General features: G+C 40.4%; 1 protein-coding gene and 1 long non-coding RNA gene across 4 annotated transcripts in view; one reads left to right on the plus strand and one right to left on the minus strand.

Moving 5' to 3' along the window:
- The first annotated feature begins 139 nt into the window (after positions 1–139).
- Positions 140–1,361, plus strand: LOC119010309. Its single transcript, XR_005071946.1, has 2 exons — positions 140–621; positions 739–1,361. It is a non-coding gene; the product is annotated as an uncharacterized LOC119010309 (long non-coding RNA).
- Positions 1,362–4,970: 3,609 nt separating this feature from the next.
- Positions 4,971–13,083, minus strand: part of pik3cb (phosphatidylinositol-4,5-bisphosphate 3-kinase, catalytic subunit beta) — a 52,833-nt gene continuing 44,720 nt past the window's right edge. For 2 of the 3 annotated variants that reach the window (XM_037123759.1, XM_037123776.1), the window contains 5 exons: positions 11,714–11,881; positions 11,489–11,612; positions 11,254–11,399; positions 9,246–9,378; positions 6,606–6,743 (listed from right to left, as the gene is read on the minus strand). In XM_037123759.1, the coding sequence (XP_036979654.1) occupies positions 6,606–6,743; positions 9,246–9,378; positions 11,254–11,399; positions 11,489–11,612; positions 11,714–11,881 (709 nt within the window). Of the gene's footprint in view, positions 6,744–9,245; positions 9,379–11,253; positions 11,400–11,488; positions 11,613–11,713; positions 11,882–13,083 lie in introns of all 3 variants that reach the window. The other variant, XM_037123769.1, reaches the window with a different exon arrangement.

Genomic DNA, 13,083 nt, shown 5'->3' on the forward strand with positions numbered 1-13,083 from the left:
TTTCCATGGAGAACATGACGGAATTGCAATAGTGCGATATCATTGGTCCAGAGGCCTGTCCGTCGTTTTATATAAACAAGTCACCCACTGCACGTGGAATCCCATGTTGTGTGTATAGTGGGGCGTGAGGCCGGGACTGTTGCGATTACGCAGCGGCGAAAAAGTATCAAATGCTGAAATTACATAAATGCAAATGTCCGAGTCGAAAATGACCAGGAAACGGAGAGCCACAGAGAATAACAGACAGGAGGACCGCGCCCAGTTTGCCTCGGCTCTGTTGAGGCAGAGTCGCGCGAAATTCTTCGTATGCTGTGGTAGTCTGAAGTAAATGTTCAAACTGCTCCTGAGTTGGAAGATGCGTGCCGTTATGCAAAACACTGCACCCATAAGAGCTCATTTTTAACTTTACAGTATTAAAAACATACGCCGAGAAAGACTGTCGGTGGGACCGTGTCAACCGACGTATTTGGTGATCTAACCAGATATGGTTTTTTTTTCTTTTTGTCCCCGTTGCTGTTACATGCGTCATATCGCACTGTAGTGATGCACCCTTCCTTCGAGAAGTCATGCATAGCATGGCTGCTGACATTGTGGAGGGTTGTTTCAAACACGAGATAGGAAGTGGGTATTTTTATTCTCATCAATGTTAACATGTCTGCTGTTAGTCATTAATGATATGGAAAGTGATTTGGGAGAGTCAGGCTTTAATCACTCCCTCTCTCTTGCTTGCACCACCAGGCATAACATCTGACATGGATGAAGGTTCACTTCCTCTGAGACCTTTGTTCAGCAGCCTGCTATGATGAATGGGACTGTCCCTGGTGCCAAGCTTACGCATCTCAGTTATCCATGAGTGGCCGTGGCTGGAGAGCAGGCACTATTTTCTCACGCTTGGCACGGTAGCCACAACACCATATTTTCCCTTCTTCAGCCAAGAGCTTTCGTGGAGTAGCTCAGTGCAGAAATCTAGACTCGGGCTGTCTGAGTATTGCAGGTCCCAGTTTCAAGTGGCAACCATGCACCCCCACTGAGGTGGCACTCTAACAGCCAACACACTGCAGTCTGACTCATGACACTCAATGTCCACTCACCAGAACATGTGAGAACCAAGTCTCTCACATCCACCCTCTCTAAACTGGCTTGTATGATATCACACTTACAGTATGAGGTTCACTTGTCGGCTTTGTGCTTTCCAACATTTCCCAGGGAGCCTTTCGACGGGCCCAAGACTAGAGGTGTTAACTTGTTGCATTGAGTTGTGGATGTGAGCGTAGGTGGATGGATTAAAATCTTCACCGCACTACATTCTGTGGGTGGAACTGAGAAAAAAAATGGATTTATTCATGTATCACTGTCATCATCATCCTTTCTTTCAGACACACATGCACACACACACTCCTTATTTGCTGGAGGGGACAGGGAGAGCCTAGAGGTGGGTGGAATTCCCTAAACAGGGGTGAGTCATGATGTGGGCGGCTTTATCTTTAAAGCCCAGGAGCTTTGACGGGCGGTCATGACTATTATGATTATCTAACCAGATATCCTCTACATTTAATTTGCATGTATCACCACATATGTTACCATGCACGCATGAACTGACTTCTTCTGGTGTTCTGCACCGTGTAGCTCAGTGTACTGAGGAGGGAGGTTGGATGTTGAAGACAAGTCACAGGATTACTTGGATTACCTGCATTTACTTCTTTTTGTTAAAAATAAGAATTCAAAAATTACTGATGAATAAACAAATCCAAATTGAAAGAGGGAATGTGTACAGATAGAGAGGACAGTGCATCATGGGGGACTGACTGTGGCAGGTCAGCCAAGATCCTGTGAAACTCTATCAACTTAAAAGCAGAGAGGGTGACTGCTTCCCAAACTGACACTGGAATATGGTTCCACAGGAGAGGAGTGTGAAGTATTTAGTGGTATCTAGTGGTGCGGTTGCAGATTACAACCAGCTGAGCCTCTCTGCTCGCAGTGGCTGCAAAGAAACAGGACTCAGTAGAAGAAGACTCCCTCCCTCTGCAAATATAAAAGGCTCATTCTAAGGTCAAGAAAAAAAAAAGTAATTCTTAGTTCCAGGAGAATATACACTGATGAAAACTTAATAATGAATATTATATTCTTCATTGTATGCACTGAACCTGTAAATAAAAAGCACCAGTCAAATATTCAAGTAGTGATGTTAGCCTTGATTATTTAAGGCAAGTCACCAATGTTTTCAAATGTACCCGGAAGTCATACTGAGTAAAAGAAAAGTGTTAAAATATGACGTTGCTCAAAGTAAAAGTTGCCCAAATAATACTACAAAATTTCCAAAACACATGTAAAAGGAAATTATGAACATATATTTACACAGACAATTATCAGAAATGATTGTGAACTTTTACTTCATCGTCTGAATTAGTTATTATTTTTACTCCAATAATAATAACACTCGAACATCTGTAAAGTAACTAGTCACTGCAGTTATCAAATAAATGAGGTGAGTAAAAAAGTGCAACATCTGCCTCCAAAATGTAGCGGAGTGGAAGTATAAAGTAAAAGAAAATGGAAATACTCAAGCTAAGTGCTGCTGCTGCTTTCTGAATGCATGTTCAGCATCCAAAAAAAAAAAAAAAGACAGACCACCACATAACGTATGAGGCAGCATGCATGTAGAGCAGCATATGTGTAAGCGTTGGTTAAGGTAGCGTCTCCAGTGAGTCAGAGGAGGACTGAAACATCATACAGCCAGTTAACTGCTCTATCCTTGTACGCCTGTGTGTTGGATGGAGCCATTATTCATAAATGTCAAAGTCAGGCAGCACTGGCCACCTGTTGACGTAGGTGATTTCGGGGGGGGGAGATGCGGAGGGGGTATCAGATAAGAAAAGCACCAGTTTATTCCATCTAAAGACGCCGAGGATGACATAAGAGCTTTGCCGAGACACGCTGTGTCTTCAGCACGTTCACGTTTTGAATTATATTTACCATTGTTTTTTTTCTTCACTGCCCTTGTTTAAATCTTTTACTTTCAGATTATTTTTCAGTTGATGTTTTATATCCCTTGTTTACGTCTGCAGCTGTGTCCTCCACCAGGTAAAGGTGAATTATGTAACTGCAGTGAACAACACACACACACACACACACACACACACGCACACACACACGCACACACACACACACAGCAGATGATTCACACTGAGCAATGACTGCGGCTTAAAGTAATAGAGAACCAATAAATGCTGATCGCTGAAACATTTCCCACAGGGCGAAGAGAAATAGAGTTTCTGAGTCATTCGTACAGCAATAAAAAAGCACTTTTGTACACTTCAGATAACAAAGAACCTCACACAGAGGAGCTTCATGATGGGGTGGGTGGCACTTTCAAACATCCCTTTCATATCCCTTAATTCCAACGTAGAGATAGGAGGTCACAATTTGCACTTTGCAGTTTATAAACAAGGAGAAGTGACACTGGACCATATTCGAAAGCTCCATATCTATGTCAAGGTTGTGTGCAAAACAATACAGCTTTTTCATGGGAAAAAACTATAATAATAACAGTTGACCTCTATTTAGCTGCTTTGGTTAGATATCGTGCACGTTGACTCACTGTTATGACTTATTGGGGCAATTAAATAGAAGAGAGCCAGTAGTAAACGTATTATTAACACACAGGCTTTTCCTGGTATGACAAATGTCTGGTGCTCTTCATCATAACAAAAGAAGAGCGCCTCGGATTTTAATGCAACAACTCCTTATCAGCACCTTGAAGCACGAGTGGAGTATGTTGTATTTGCATGTCTTGCTACTTTATACATCTCCTCTTTTTACACACATGTTGTCACAGCTATAGTTATTGGTTATTTTACAAATTAAAAGGATAAATTCACCCAAAAATGAAAACTGAGTCACAATCTCCTCACCCGCACGCTGATGGAAAAATCAAATCAAATGATGTTTCACGGGCCACAAGTCAAGTCAGAGGAAGCCCGAAGATCTCTCTGAATTGAGAATTTCGCTTCAGACTATGTGGCTCATGAAATTGGGCTGCATGATCATAGAATAAACATCTTTAGTACACAGGATAGGTCTTTAAATCGCATTCCCAACTCGTCAAATGCTGACACTTTCCGCTGGTGGCCGACCCCGACCTACAATCCCAAAGAGAGAGGGAATGAGACACACAAATCAACTTTCTTACAAATAGGGGCTGTAAATAACATTTTACATTTGACTCGATCTGACACCACTATTCAAACTGGTTGTCCTTTTAAGGAACAATGCTGAGCGTTCTCCATTTATCTCTCTGTAGCATCAAGTAGCAGAAAAATCAACCAAATAAAAACAACTTAGTATTAAAAAAATATATATTTTATTTCAGTTAATTTTACCTAAGCAATTGAGACTTGGTGAAATGTTTTGAAAATACCTGGACTGGAGAGTTTTCAAACTGTGAGCGAGCATTTGTTTTATTTTCTCTTATGTGTGTCAGGGTTAGGACGGTATTTTATGTCCTTGGTCAAATCTTACATCTTCAAATAAAGTCCTCAGTGTGCTCTCACTTGTTTTGTATTGTGCATCCCCAATACTGAGGTGTGGCCTTGAATACAAGGTCAGAATGTACAGATAAAGTAGTATTTAGTGAGGCTTTACACTTCAAGATGAACCTCCTGTGAGATTAAAACCATACCTTGGGCCTAGATTATGTCATTTGTATATACTATCATCTTCACCTTTAAACAGGGGAATTAAACTTGATAGCTGTCAACCAATTCTGTCAACAATAACTTTTTTTATTTGTCAATGAAGCTCCTTTTTATTTTCTGTTGCACATAAAGCAGGCAAAAATAGCTTGGAATATATTTCTGAACCAGAATCAGGAAGATCTCCCAACTGAGAAAATATCCATGCTGCTGGTGGGTGCAGGTGCAGCAACACAACCCACATCTAGAAGACAAAAAAACACAGACTATAGGCGGAAATGCAGCGCGTTGGAAAATAACTTTAATAAAACTCCTATGAAAACAAAAACCAGCAAAACAATAAAAGCCTGTACATTTGACAATATCCAGTGTCTGAGACTTTTGAAGGCTAGTGGTGCGAAATACAGCTGCATCACACATAAACCGACAGAGAGAAACCATTATAGGCTTAGGCCCTGGCCTAAGGTTTTATATAATAGGATATGGTTCATATACTCGGATATTGCACGAAAATCAAACAGAGATGCAGATGCTGAGGAGCACCTTATGTCAAAAACAAGGAAGTAGCTTTGCATCGCAGTGTAATGTCCCTACTGATAGACCCTGCCCACACAGGCCCCAAACTCCGCCCACACCTGCTCATATAAAAACCAATACACTTAAAAAGAGAGCGGCACGTATTTTCACATTCAGTTCAGAGACAGATAATTAAAAACACAGTATGAACAACAGAATGACTAAATGTTGCATTTTTGTTTTGGTCCTAACATGTTAAAAGCATGAGTTATTCCTCAGTGAGTTTATTCATCATGGTTGCTAACATGAATGGGATGGCGCTTTTAAAGGCTCACTTCCTTTTAGGCTTTAAGACAGGTTGACTAGTGATAACTCACATCTGATAAAACTTTGTCCAATAATGCTCTTGATTTGACAAAAATAAAGAGTTTAGTTCATTTAAAGACTATTTAAAAGTTCTCATATATATCTTTCTGAAAACATTCCAGTGTTCAATTGTTCAAATGAAGTGAGATTAAAACAGCGGACCAGAAGGCTCAGGGCATCTTTTTATCTAGTCAATCCTTCTATTTCATCAGTATTTCGCTCGTACAAGTTTTCTCTGTGGACTAGTAAAGTAGTCTGGCACATAGATGTCTCATGATACATTTTTGAATGGCAACAGAAAAAAAAAACTCATAAAAAATACAATCTTCCCGCAGTTTTGAGGCACACTTGGAGCAGTGGGAGCGAAACAGTTAAGATGCACTTCCTGTGGGCGTTGTGCACATTGTTTTAAGACATGGGGGTCAGACGTTTTTGTCCTTTCCTTTCTGCGCTTCCACACCCATCTGATATCTCAGCTGTACTCAAAACAGTTCAGGGGTGTGCTCATACCATGTCCCCCTTCAGAGTCCATACAAGCCGAGTTTCAAGTCCATCTTATGAAATTCAACCACTCCAATACACAACTATTGTTGTCAACCCACCCCGTAGGGAGAGTGTGGGCAGAGTAGGTGCTTCACTTCCCTTCCTTTGGCTGTGAGCTCCATCAGCTGATGTGCCTGTGCAAAACTCGCAACGACTTTGCCCACCATGATTCCACAGAAATGTCAAAAGACCATGAATTTGGATTTTCAGGAGGCACCATGCTGGAGTGATGCAATGCGAGGAGGGATACAGGAAGTAAGGATGCAGGCAAACTGACCAGTTTCGTAGGAGAGTAGGTTTACTCTGTGTATACAGTAAGTGGGGGTGAATCTTCTCATGGTTGGGATATTCTGCTAGATTCCCTTCTTTAAACCAGGTTGGCTTTCACCCCATCTCCTTGGAACACCTTTGCCCTCCTGCGCACTCACACACTCCTCCACTGTGTCCTTGTGGTCCCTGACCCCTGGCCTTTGAGGGGTCTGAGCTGCTCTAGGAGCGGTTGTCTTTGGCCACATTATGGGCCATCCAGTTGACTTTGGTTGTCCAGCTCTCTCTCAGGGCTTCATCGAACTTCTGGCGGAACTGTTTCAGTGCCTCGTCGTCGGTTTTACCCAGGGCCAGAGAGTCCTGAGGAGGGAGGGTTTGAAGCAAATGAGGAGGATTAGTCAAGAGGGCAGATGAACTTACAAGTGTGGAGGAAATAAATGAAATGGGCACAGAGTGTGTTTAAAATGGCAGCTAACATATAATGAAACAATATAACAATAATCTACTTAATCTGAACTTGTCAATATGCATGAAGCAACTCATTGAGACACAGTAACTGTATTTCTTATATTTTGCTCTCTGAGCCATAATGTCCATAAAAGTTTTTAGCCATCATTTCTGGTGGTATATATGTCAGAATGCATTTATTAGCAAAGCCCTCTTAGACCTATAGTCGATTTATTTACAGTAAAAAGTAGGGGTGGGGAAAAAATTTGATTCTTCGATGCATTGCGATTCTCTCTAGAATGATTATGTCTCGGTGCAGATGAATTAATAATCAGAATTTTAAAACTTAAATCAGTTCACCCGCTGCAACATTCAGTTCACCTGATGCAGAGTGCTACAGAAAGCACCTGCTGATTCTCTGCTGTACATGCATGCGCACCAAACACACATGTGCAAGTTGTTTATGTTTAGGCAGTGACAAAATGGCTGCAATGACTAGCACCAAGCCTATAAGACCGGCACTGACTTCTTTGAAAGCTAATGTATGGCAGCATTTTGAGTTCCATGAAGACGACGGGAGAATTGATAAGCCCTACACAGTTTGTAAGGTTTGTGGAACTCAACTTAAACACTTCAGCAACACAATTAATTTGAGAAACCACCTTGTACACTACCACCCAGAGTTGGGAGAGAAGCAGCGACCTGTTGCAGAATATAATTTCCCAGTCTGGGGTCAGTAAGTAATTCTATTCTATACCAGCCAGAGAACAATCGAGCAGGCGGTGGGACAACTTCCACCCAACTCTGAGAGAGCAAAGCGGATTACCAAATCCATTGCAAGTTTTATTGCATTGGATTTAAGATTGTATTCACTTGTGGAGAACGTGGGTTTTCGGACGATGGTGTTCACTCTAGAGTCAAGACACACAATATCATCTCACCGTTACTTCACTGACACAGCTATACCGACGCTCTACAGTGAAACTAAAACTTGATGAAAGTGGGTAGGCAGTGTTTAATATGAAAATACCATATCATTTCAAAACTTTTATTCTGGGAGAAACTAACTTTCTCACAGGGCATCTCAACAAATACTTATTTGGCATTCTGATCTCCGCTGGCAAGAAAACCATCACACGACACTGGCTGCATCCTGACTCCCCCACAATAGAGGAATGGACTGATATTGTTAATGAAATATATATAATGGAAAAGATTACTTTCTCACTTCGTTTACAATTGGACAAATTCACAAGGTCATGGTCAAAGTGGATTTCCTATGTACAAATGTCACAGACACACCCTAGAATCTAAATCACTTATCTATATCCATTCTCCATGTCATTTCTGTTGGTTTGAAGGACTGCCTGGTCTTATATGTCTTATATATACATAACAAAACTCAGATAATGTTGTTGTTTGGCCTTCCTACAACTGAATGCAGCTAGTGTTACAAACCCCTACATCCTGCTCTGGTTCATCATTGTTGTTCTTATATATATTTATGTATTTTTGTTTGTTTTGTTTTGTTTCTTTTGATATTCGACTTTCTGTCTGCCCTTGGTTAGTTTTTTTAAAATATAAATATATGCAGGTTATGTTTCTTTTAACATTACACAAGGATAATATGGTGACAGCTATGATTTGATATGCTGATGCTTTCCTTTCTTCTGGTTATTCAATAATTGCGAATCAAGAAATCGATACCAGTTGTGTAATGTAATATGTGAGAATAACAATAAAAAAAGAGGAAAATGGAAAAAAAAAAGAAAGTGGGTAGGCAAGTAGCCATGTTTTAGTATGAGAGCTGATACATAGTTCCATAATGTGTTGAAATGCAAGCTGCCATTGATTATTGCATCAAAAGCTTTTTTTATTCTTATTTTTTCTCTCAGGGAACATTGCCTGTGTTCATAGAAAGTCATATTTGTGACAAACTCAAATCGAATTGAATCAAATCGTGAGGTGCAAAGAGATTCCCACCCCTAGTATAAAGACAAGACCTGGTTCACGGGCTGCAGGTGACCCTGTCATGATTGGGTATGAAATGGTCATCCACAAGCCAAACGGTGTAGGCAAACAGTCCAAAAGTTCAAGAACAACATCAAAGCAAAGCATATGCAAAAGACAAAGTCTGATAGATTGAGTTTGACATCTTTTTTATATCTTGTTTTAGTGCACATCATTACTATTAATAACTACACATTCTCTTTTCTTTCCACCCAAAGCTTTCTCTTTGCAGAGGTGAGTTGCCAAAAGGGTTGAAGGTGAAGAAATACAGAAAACACACTAACATAACATGTTTTGTAATAAATTGTGGATGTTTCTGTGATGCTCTGAATATCAGTTTTCACCCCCAATGATTGACATCCATTTTTTACATGTATAAACCCTCTGTGTGTGCCTGTGTGTTACCTTTAAGTACTGGATGTCTTTGACTGAGGTGAGCTCCGGCAGTCCAGCAGTCAGCATGAGGGCAAACAGTGTGATGAACAGGTTCCCATTCTTCCTCAATATTAGATAGGCCTCCTCACAGTACTGACGGAAACTACAAGAGCAACAAAGAGTTCATCATTTCTGGATTTTTAATTATGAGTTCGTAATAGACGTGGTGTTCTCTTATTAGTGTTCTGAATTATGCTGTGTCATGCCTGTTCAGAGGGCTCTGGCCGGCATGTTAAAATATTTCTTTAAACATATCTACAAATCTATGATCGAAAACAAAGGTTGAGAAATGTGAAATGAAAAAAATATTGTGGGCGACAACACTTCCTTTATGTTTTAGGCCAACCATGCTATGACGTATGGCAGTGTCAGCAAATTAGGTGGTTTCAGAGTCCTCATTACAACCACTGACTTTGCAAGCTACGAAACCTAAGTAGTCAAAATGTGTATGCTAGTTAAATAGGTCTTCTATAGACTCAGTTGTTGTAATGTATTAAGTAATGAGTGCTGAAAATCATGTAGACATCTCAATGCCCAGCCACAAAAACATTATGTTTTGAATAAACTGTCAGCCTTTGTATAGAGGGCACACTTCCACCCTGGTATTTCCGCTTCACAACATGATTTGTACACATCCTCACTTTGTGTCTGGTACAAGATGTACTCTTTTTTGAACCCACACATACCACAGCTGACGTAGCAATTTACCACAACTGTACATCTGTTTTGACAGATAAAACATACTTGAGGACTGATCCATGTGTAGCTGACGGTCTCATATCAGACATGAGATGCCACCAACACCCAGCAGTGAAGCTCAGTTGTTAGATGAGCAGCTTTAATGTCACATGTTCATACTGAGTTAGAAATATAAAGCCATACAGTCGATGCAGTTAATAATGTTAAGACTTGCACTTGCTTCAGACCATGAGTGATGATAGTTCATGGACACATGTTGACAACAATCCAACACTCAACACCATCTCAAACTCACTGTGGCACAGCTCTGGTAAGGCTACACACATGAGAGCATCATACATTTATTTAGATTACTTATGGGATGTAGTAACTTCAGCCATCGAAACAGTTAATGCTACACAGGAGGACATGTCTCCACATGCATACCCTCCTACAGTAAACTTAAAAATGAAGATCATAATAACACGATTACTGTAACAGGGGTATTTCCACTTACACAACCTGACGTGTTCCCCCGCTGTTATTTCAGTGATAAACAACATTCGCTGTAGCAGCGCTGCTTCAAGACACACATCAATACGTATTTTTCTCCAGCCTCAGTAACAAACACACGTCTGTACATTTCCAGAGTCATAATCAGTTCAGTGATGATATATATAAGCTTATCATCTATATCTGGGAATGATAACTCACAAATGTAGTTGAAAAAATCTACAGTATGAGAAAAATAATGTGTCTTTTGTCATCTGAGTAATGTTGTATCTAATTATTAAATAAAGACCAATATCAGAATTTAGCAGAATGTTTCACTTGGTATATTTTCACTTGAGGCAGCAGTCATCATTACACAGTGTTGCTATAAACAATCTTCCTTTTGTAGAAAAAATGTAACATCATCAAATATTTAGTTTATGAATCCAGGGAGACCAGGAGGTTTTGCTTTCCAAAGTCAGGTCTATACCAGTTTTTATGTATATTTTATCAGATAGCATTTCTCCTTGGTAAAACTTGATGTTCATCAGTGCCTGAGCAGCTACTGCCAGCTGCTGGTGGAGGAGGATACTGCATGGACAAACTTACATAAGATTGTGCTGCTCTATGTCCATGAATACATCTTGTGCCTCTGAACATCCTCCCTCCTCAGACGGTCAACCCTCATTTAGTATTTACACTCTTTCATCTCAAAAAAATATTGAGCACTCTTCATCCAGTCTTCCCAACAAATAAATGAGAAAAAAACACAGGGTGAAGATAAAGGGATGAACTATGGCGAACAAACCTGCCAAACTTCTCAGTGTATCCTGTCTTGCCCTGCTGTATGACGTGGATGAAGTCATGTGTGAGGATGAAAGGTACACGCTCTCTTTTGATGCCAAACTTGGACTTGAAGTTGCCCAGGATGTGGCCAAAGTCTATGTGGAAGAGCTGACAAACAAGAAGGCCAATATGTGAACACTGGAAAAGAAACAGACACTTGATAATTCATACAAGCAAAAACGAGCAGCCTGTCTTACCTGTCCAGTGCTGCGGACCATGATGTTGTCGCTGTGGCGGTCTCCGATGCCCAGGACGTAGGTGGCTACACAGTAGCCTGCACATGACAGAGTGAACTCCTCGATGGCTCGATCAAGAGCGTCCCTGTCAATACAATATATACAAATTATACACTCTTACTCTCTTCTAATGCTGCCTCAGTGGTGCCTTTATTGCACCCATGTAATCAGCAGGCAACGTCTTACCCAGAGTTTCTCTCTTTGAGCCAGTTGAGCAGAGCATCCTTGTTGAAGGCGGCAGCAGCTGCCACATTGCTGCTGGTCAGCTGGATGTTGGCAATCGTGTCGGCTGATGAGACTACCTCGATCAGCCCTGCCCGGTCGCCTGTGGCTAGGCAACCATATGGTACGATTCTGCATGACATGTACATGAAGAGTAGAAACGAGATGTTGATGTTGATTAATGATTTCATTGTGAATATTTCCGTCCTGGGCTGGGTGATGATGGATTGCGATACATATCTTGATATTTCGAAATGTCCCCAAGAGCACTTCTGACAAACTGTCACCGTATTTTTTTAATCAAATACCTAGATATCGATAATGCAACAGTATTTTTGGGATGGTACTTTCAAAAAATATTAACATGACATTTTTGATAAGTGGTCATTAGTAATATGGATATAATGAGTAAGAGAGTAAAGGCCAGTATCAGAACAAGTAGAGCAGTCTGGAAAGTTCAGGAAATGGTATCACTTTGCTGTAATGCAGCCTTTGAAACCAGGAAAAGACAACAGTTATGGCATACCACGATATAATGATGATAAATGATCTCATATCATTGTAACAATAGTTTTGTCATATATTTCCCTGATGCAGAACACATAATCCAGTACTTTCACATAAACACTTGTTAATACAATTTTAACTGTTGACCTTTACCAGAGAAAAATATGGTTAATGTATATTTTTTTACAATAAGTAAGTCTGGCAAATACTAACCACTAGTTTTTAACTAATGCCCCAATTTGGATTTGGTTTACTCTTGAAATACTCTGCATATATGTTCTGTATTAATGATAAGATGTATTAGTAACAGTGTCTGATTTTTGTCACATTTATTTCAACATACAACAGCATACAACAGTCCTCAATAACATGAATCAGAAAAATCTTTGCAACATGAAAGCAAAAGTCTGATTTGGGTCATCAAACATGCAGTGTATGCACAGCTTTGTGTGTGCTGCTGTAGATTCAGTTCCACTGTTGTATATTCATTAGATTAAGATATTAGGCAGTGGGCTATTTGCAAGTTCATTCATATCCACTCCCCTGGGTGCAATTTCCTCTGTCAGACAGTATCAGTATCCTACAGTTTACACTGAGTTGAGACAGGACAGATGGGAACATTGGTGAGGACCATATGCCAGTTATGTGATGGCACGCAGATCAGCCAGATGCATTGTACGTTTTCTTATTCATGGACTTTATTTTCTTCTTTCTGCCCACAAGATGGCAGTAGGTTGGTACAGAATTTCATGACCTGGACATAGTGACCCCTAATGTCTTACGAATCAGCCAGCCATGAGCTCAAAACACACTACACTTCTAGATAT

This window comes from Acanthopagrus latus, chromosome 2 (genome assembly GCF_904848185.1).
Source record: "Acanthopagrus latus isolate v.2019 chromosome 2, fAcaLat1.1, whole genome shotgun sequence".
Taxonomy (NCBI): Eukaryota; Metazoa; Chordata; class Actinopteri; order Spariformes; family Sparidae; genus Acanthopagrus; species Acanthopagrus latus.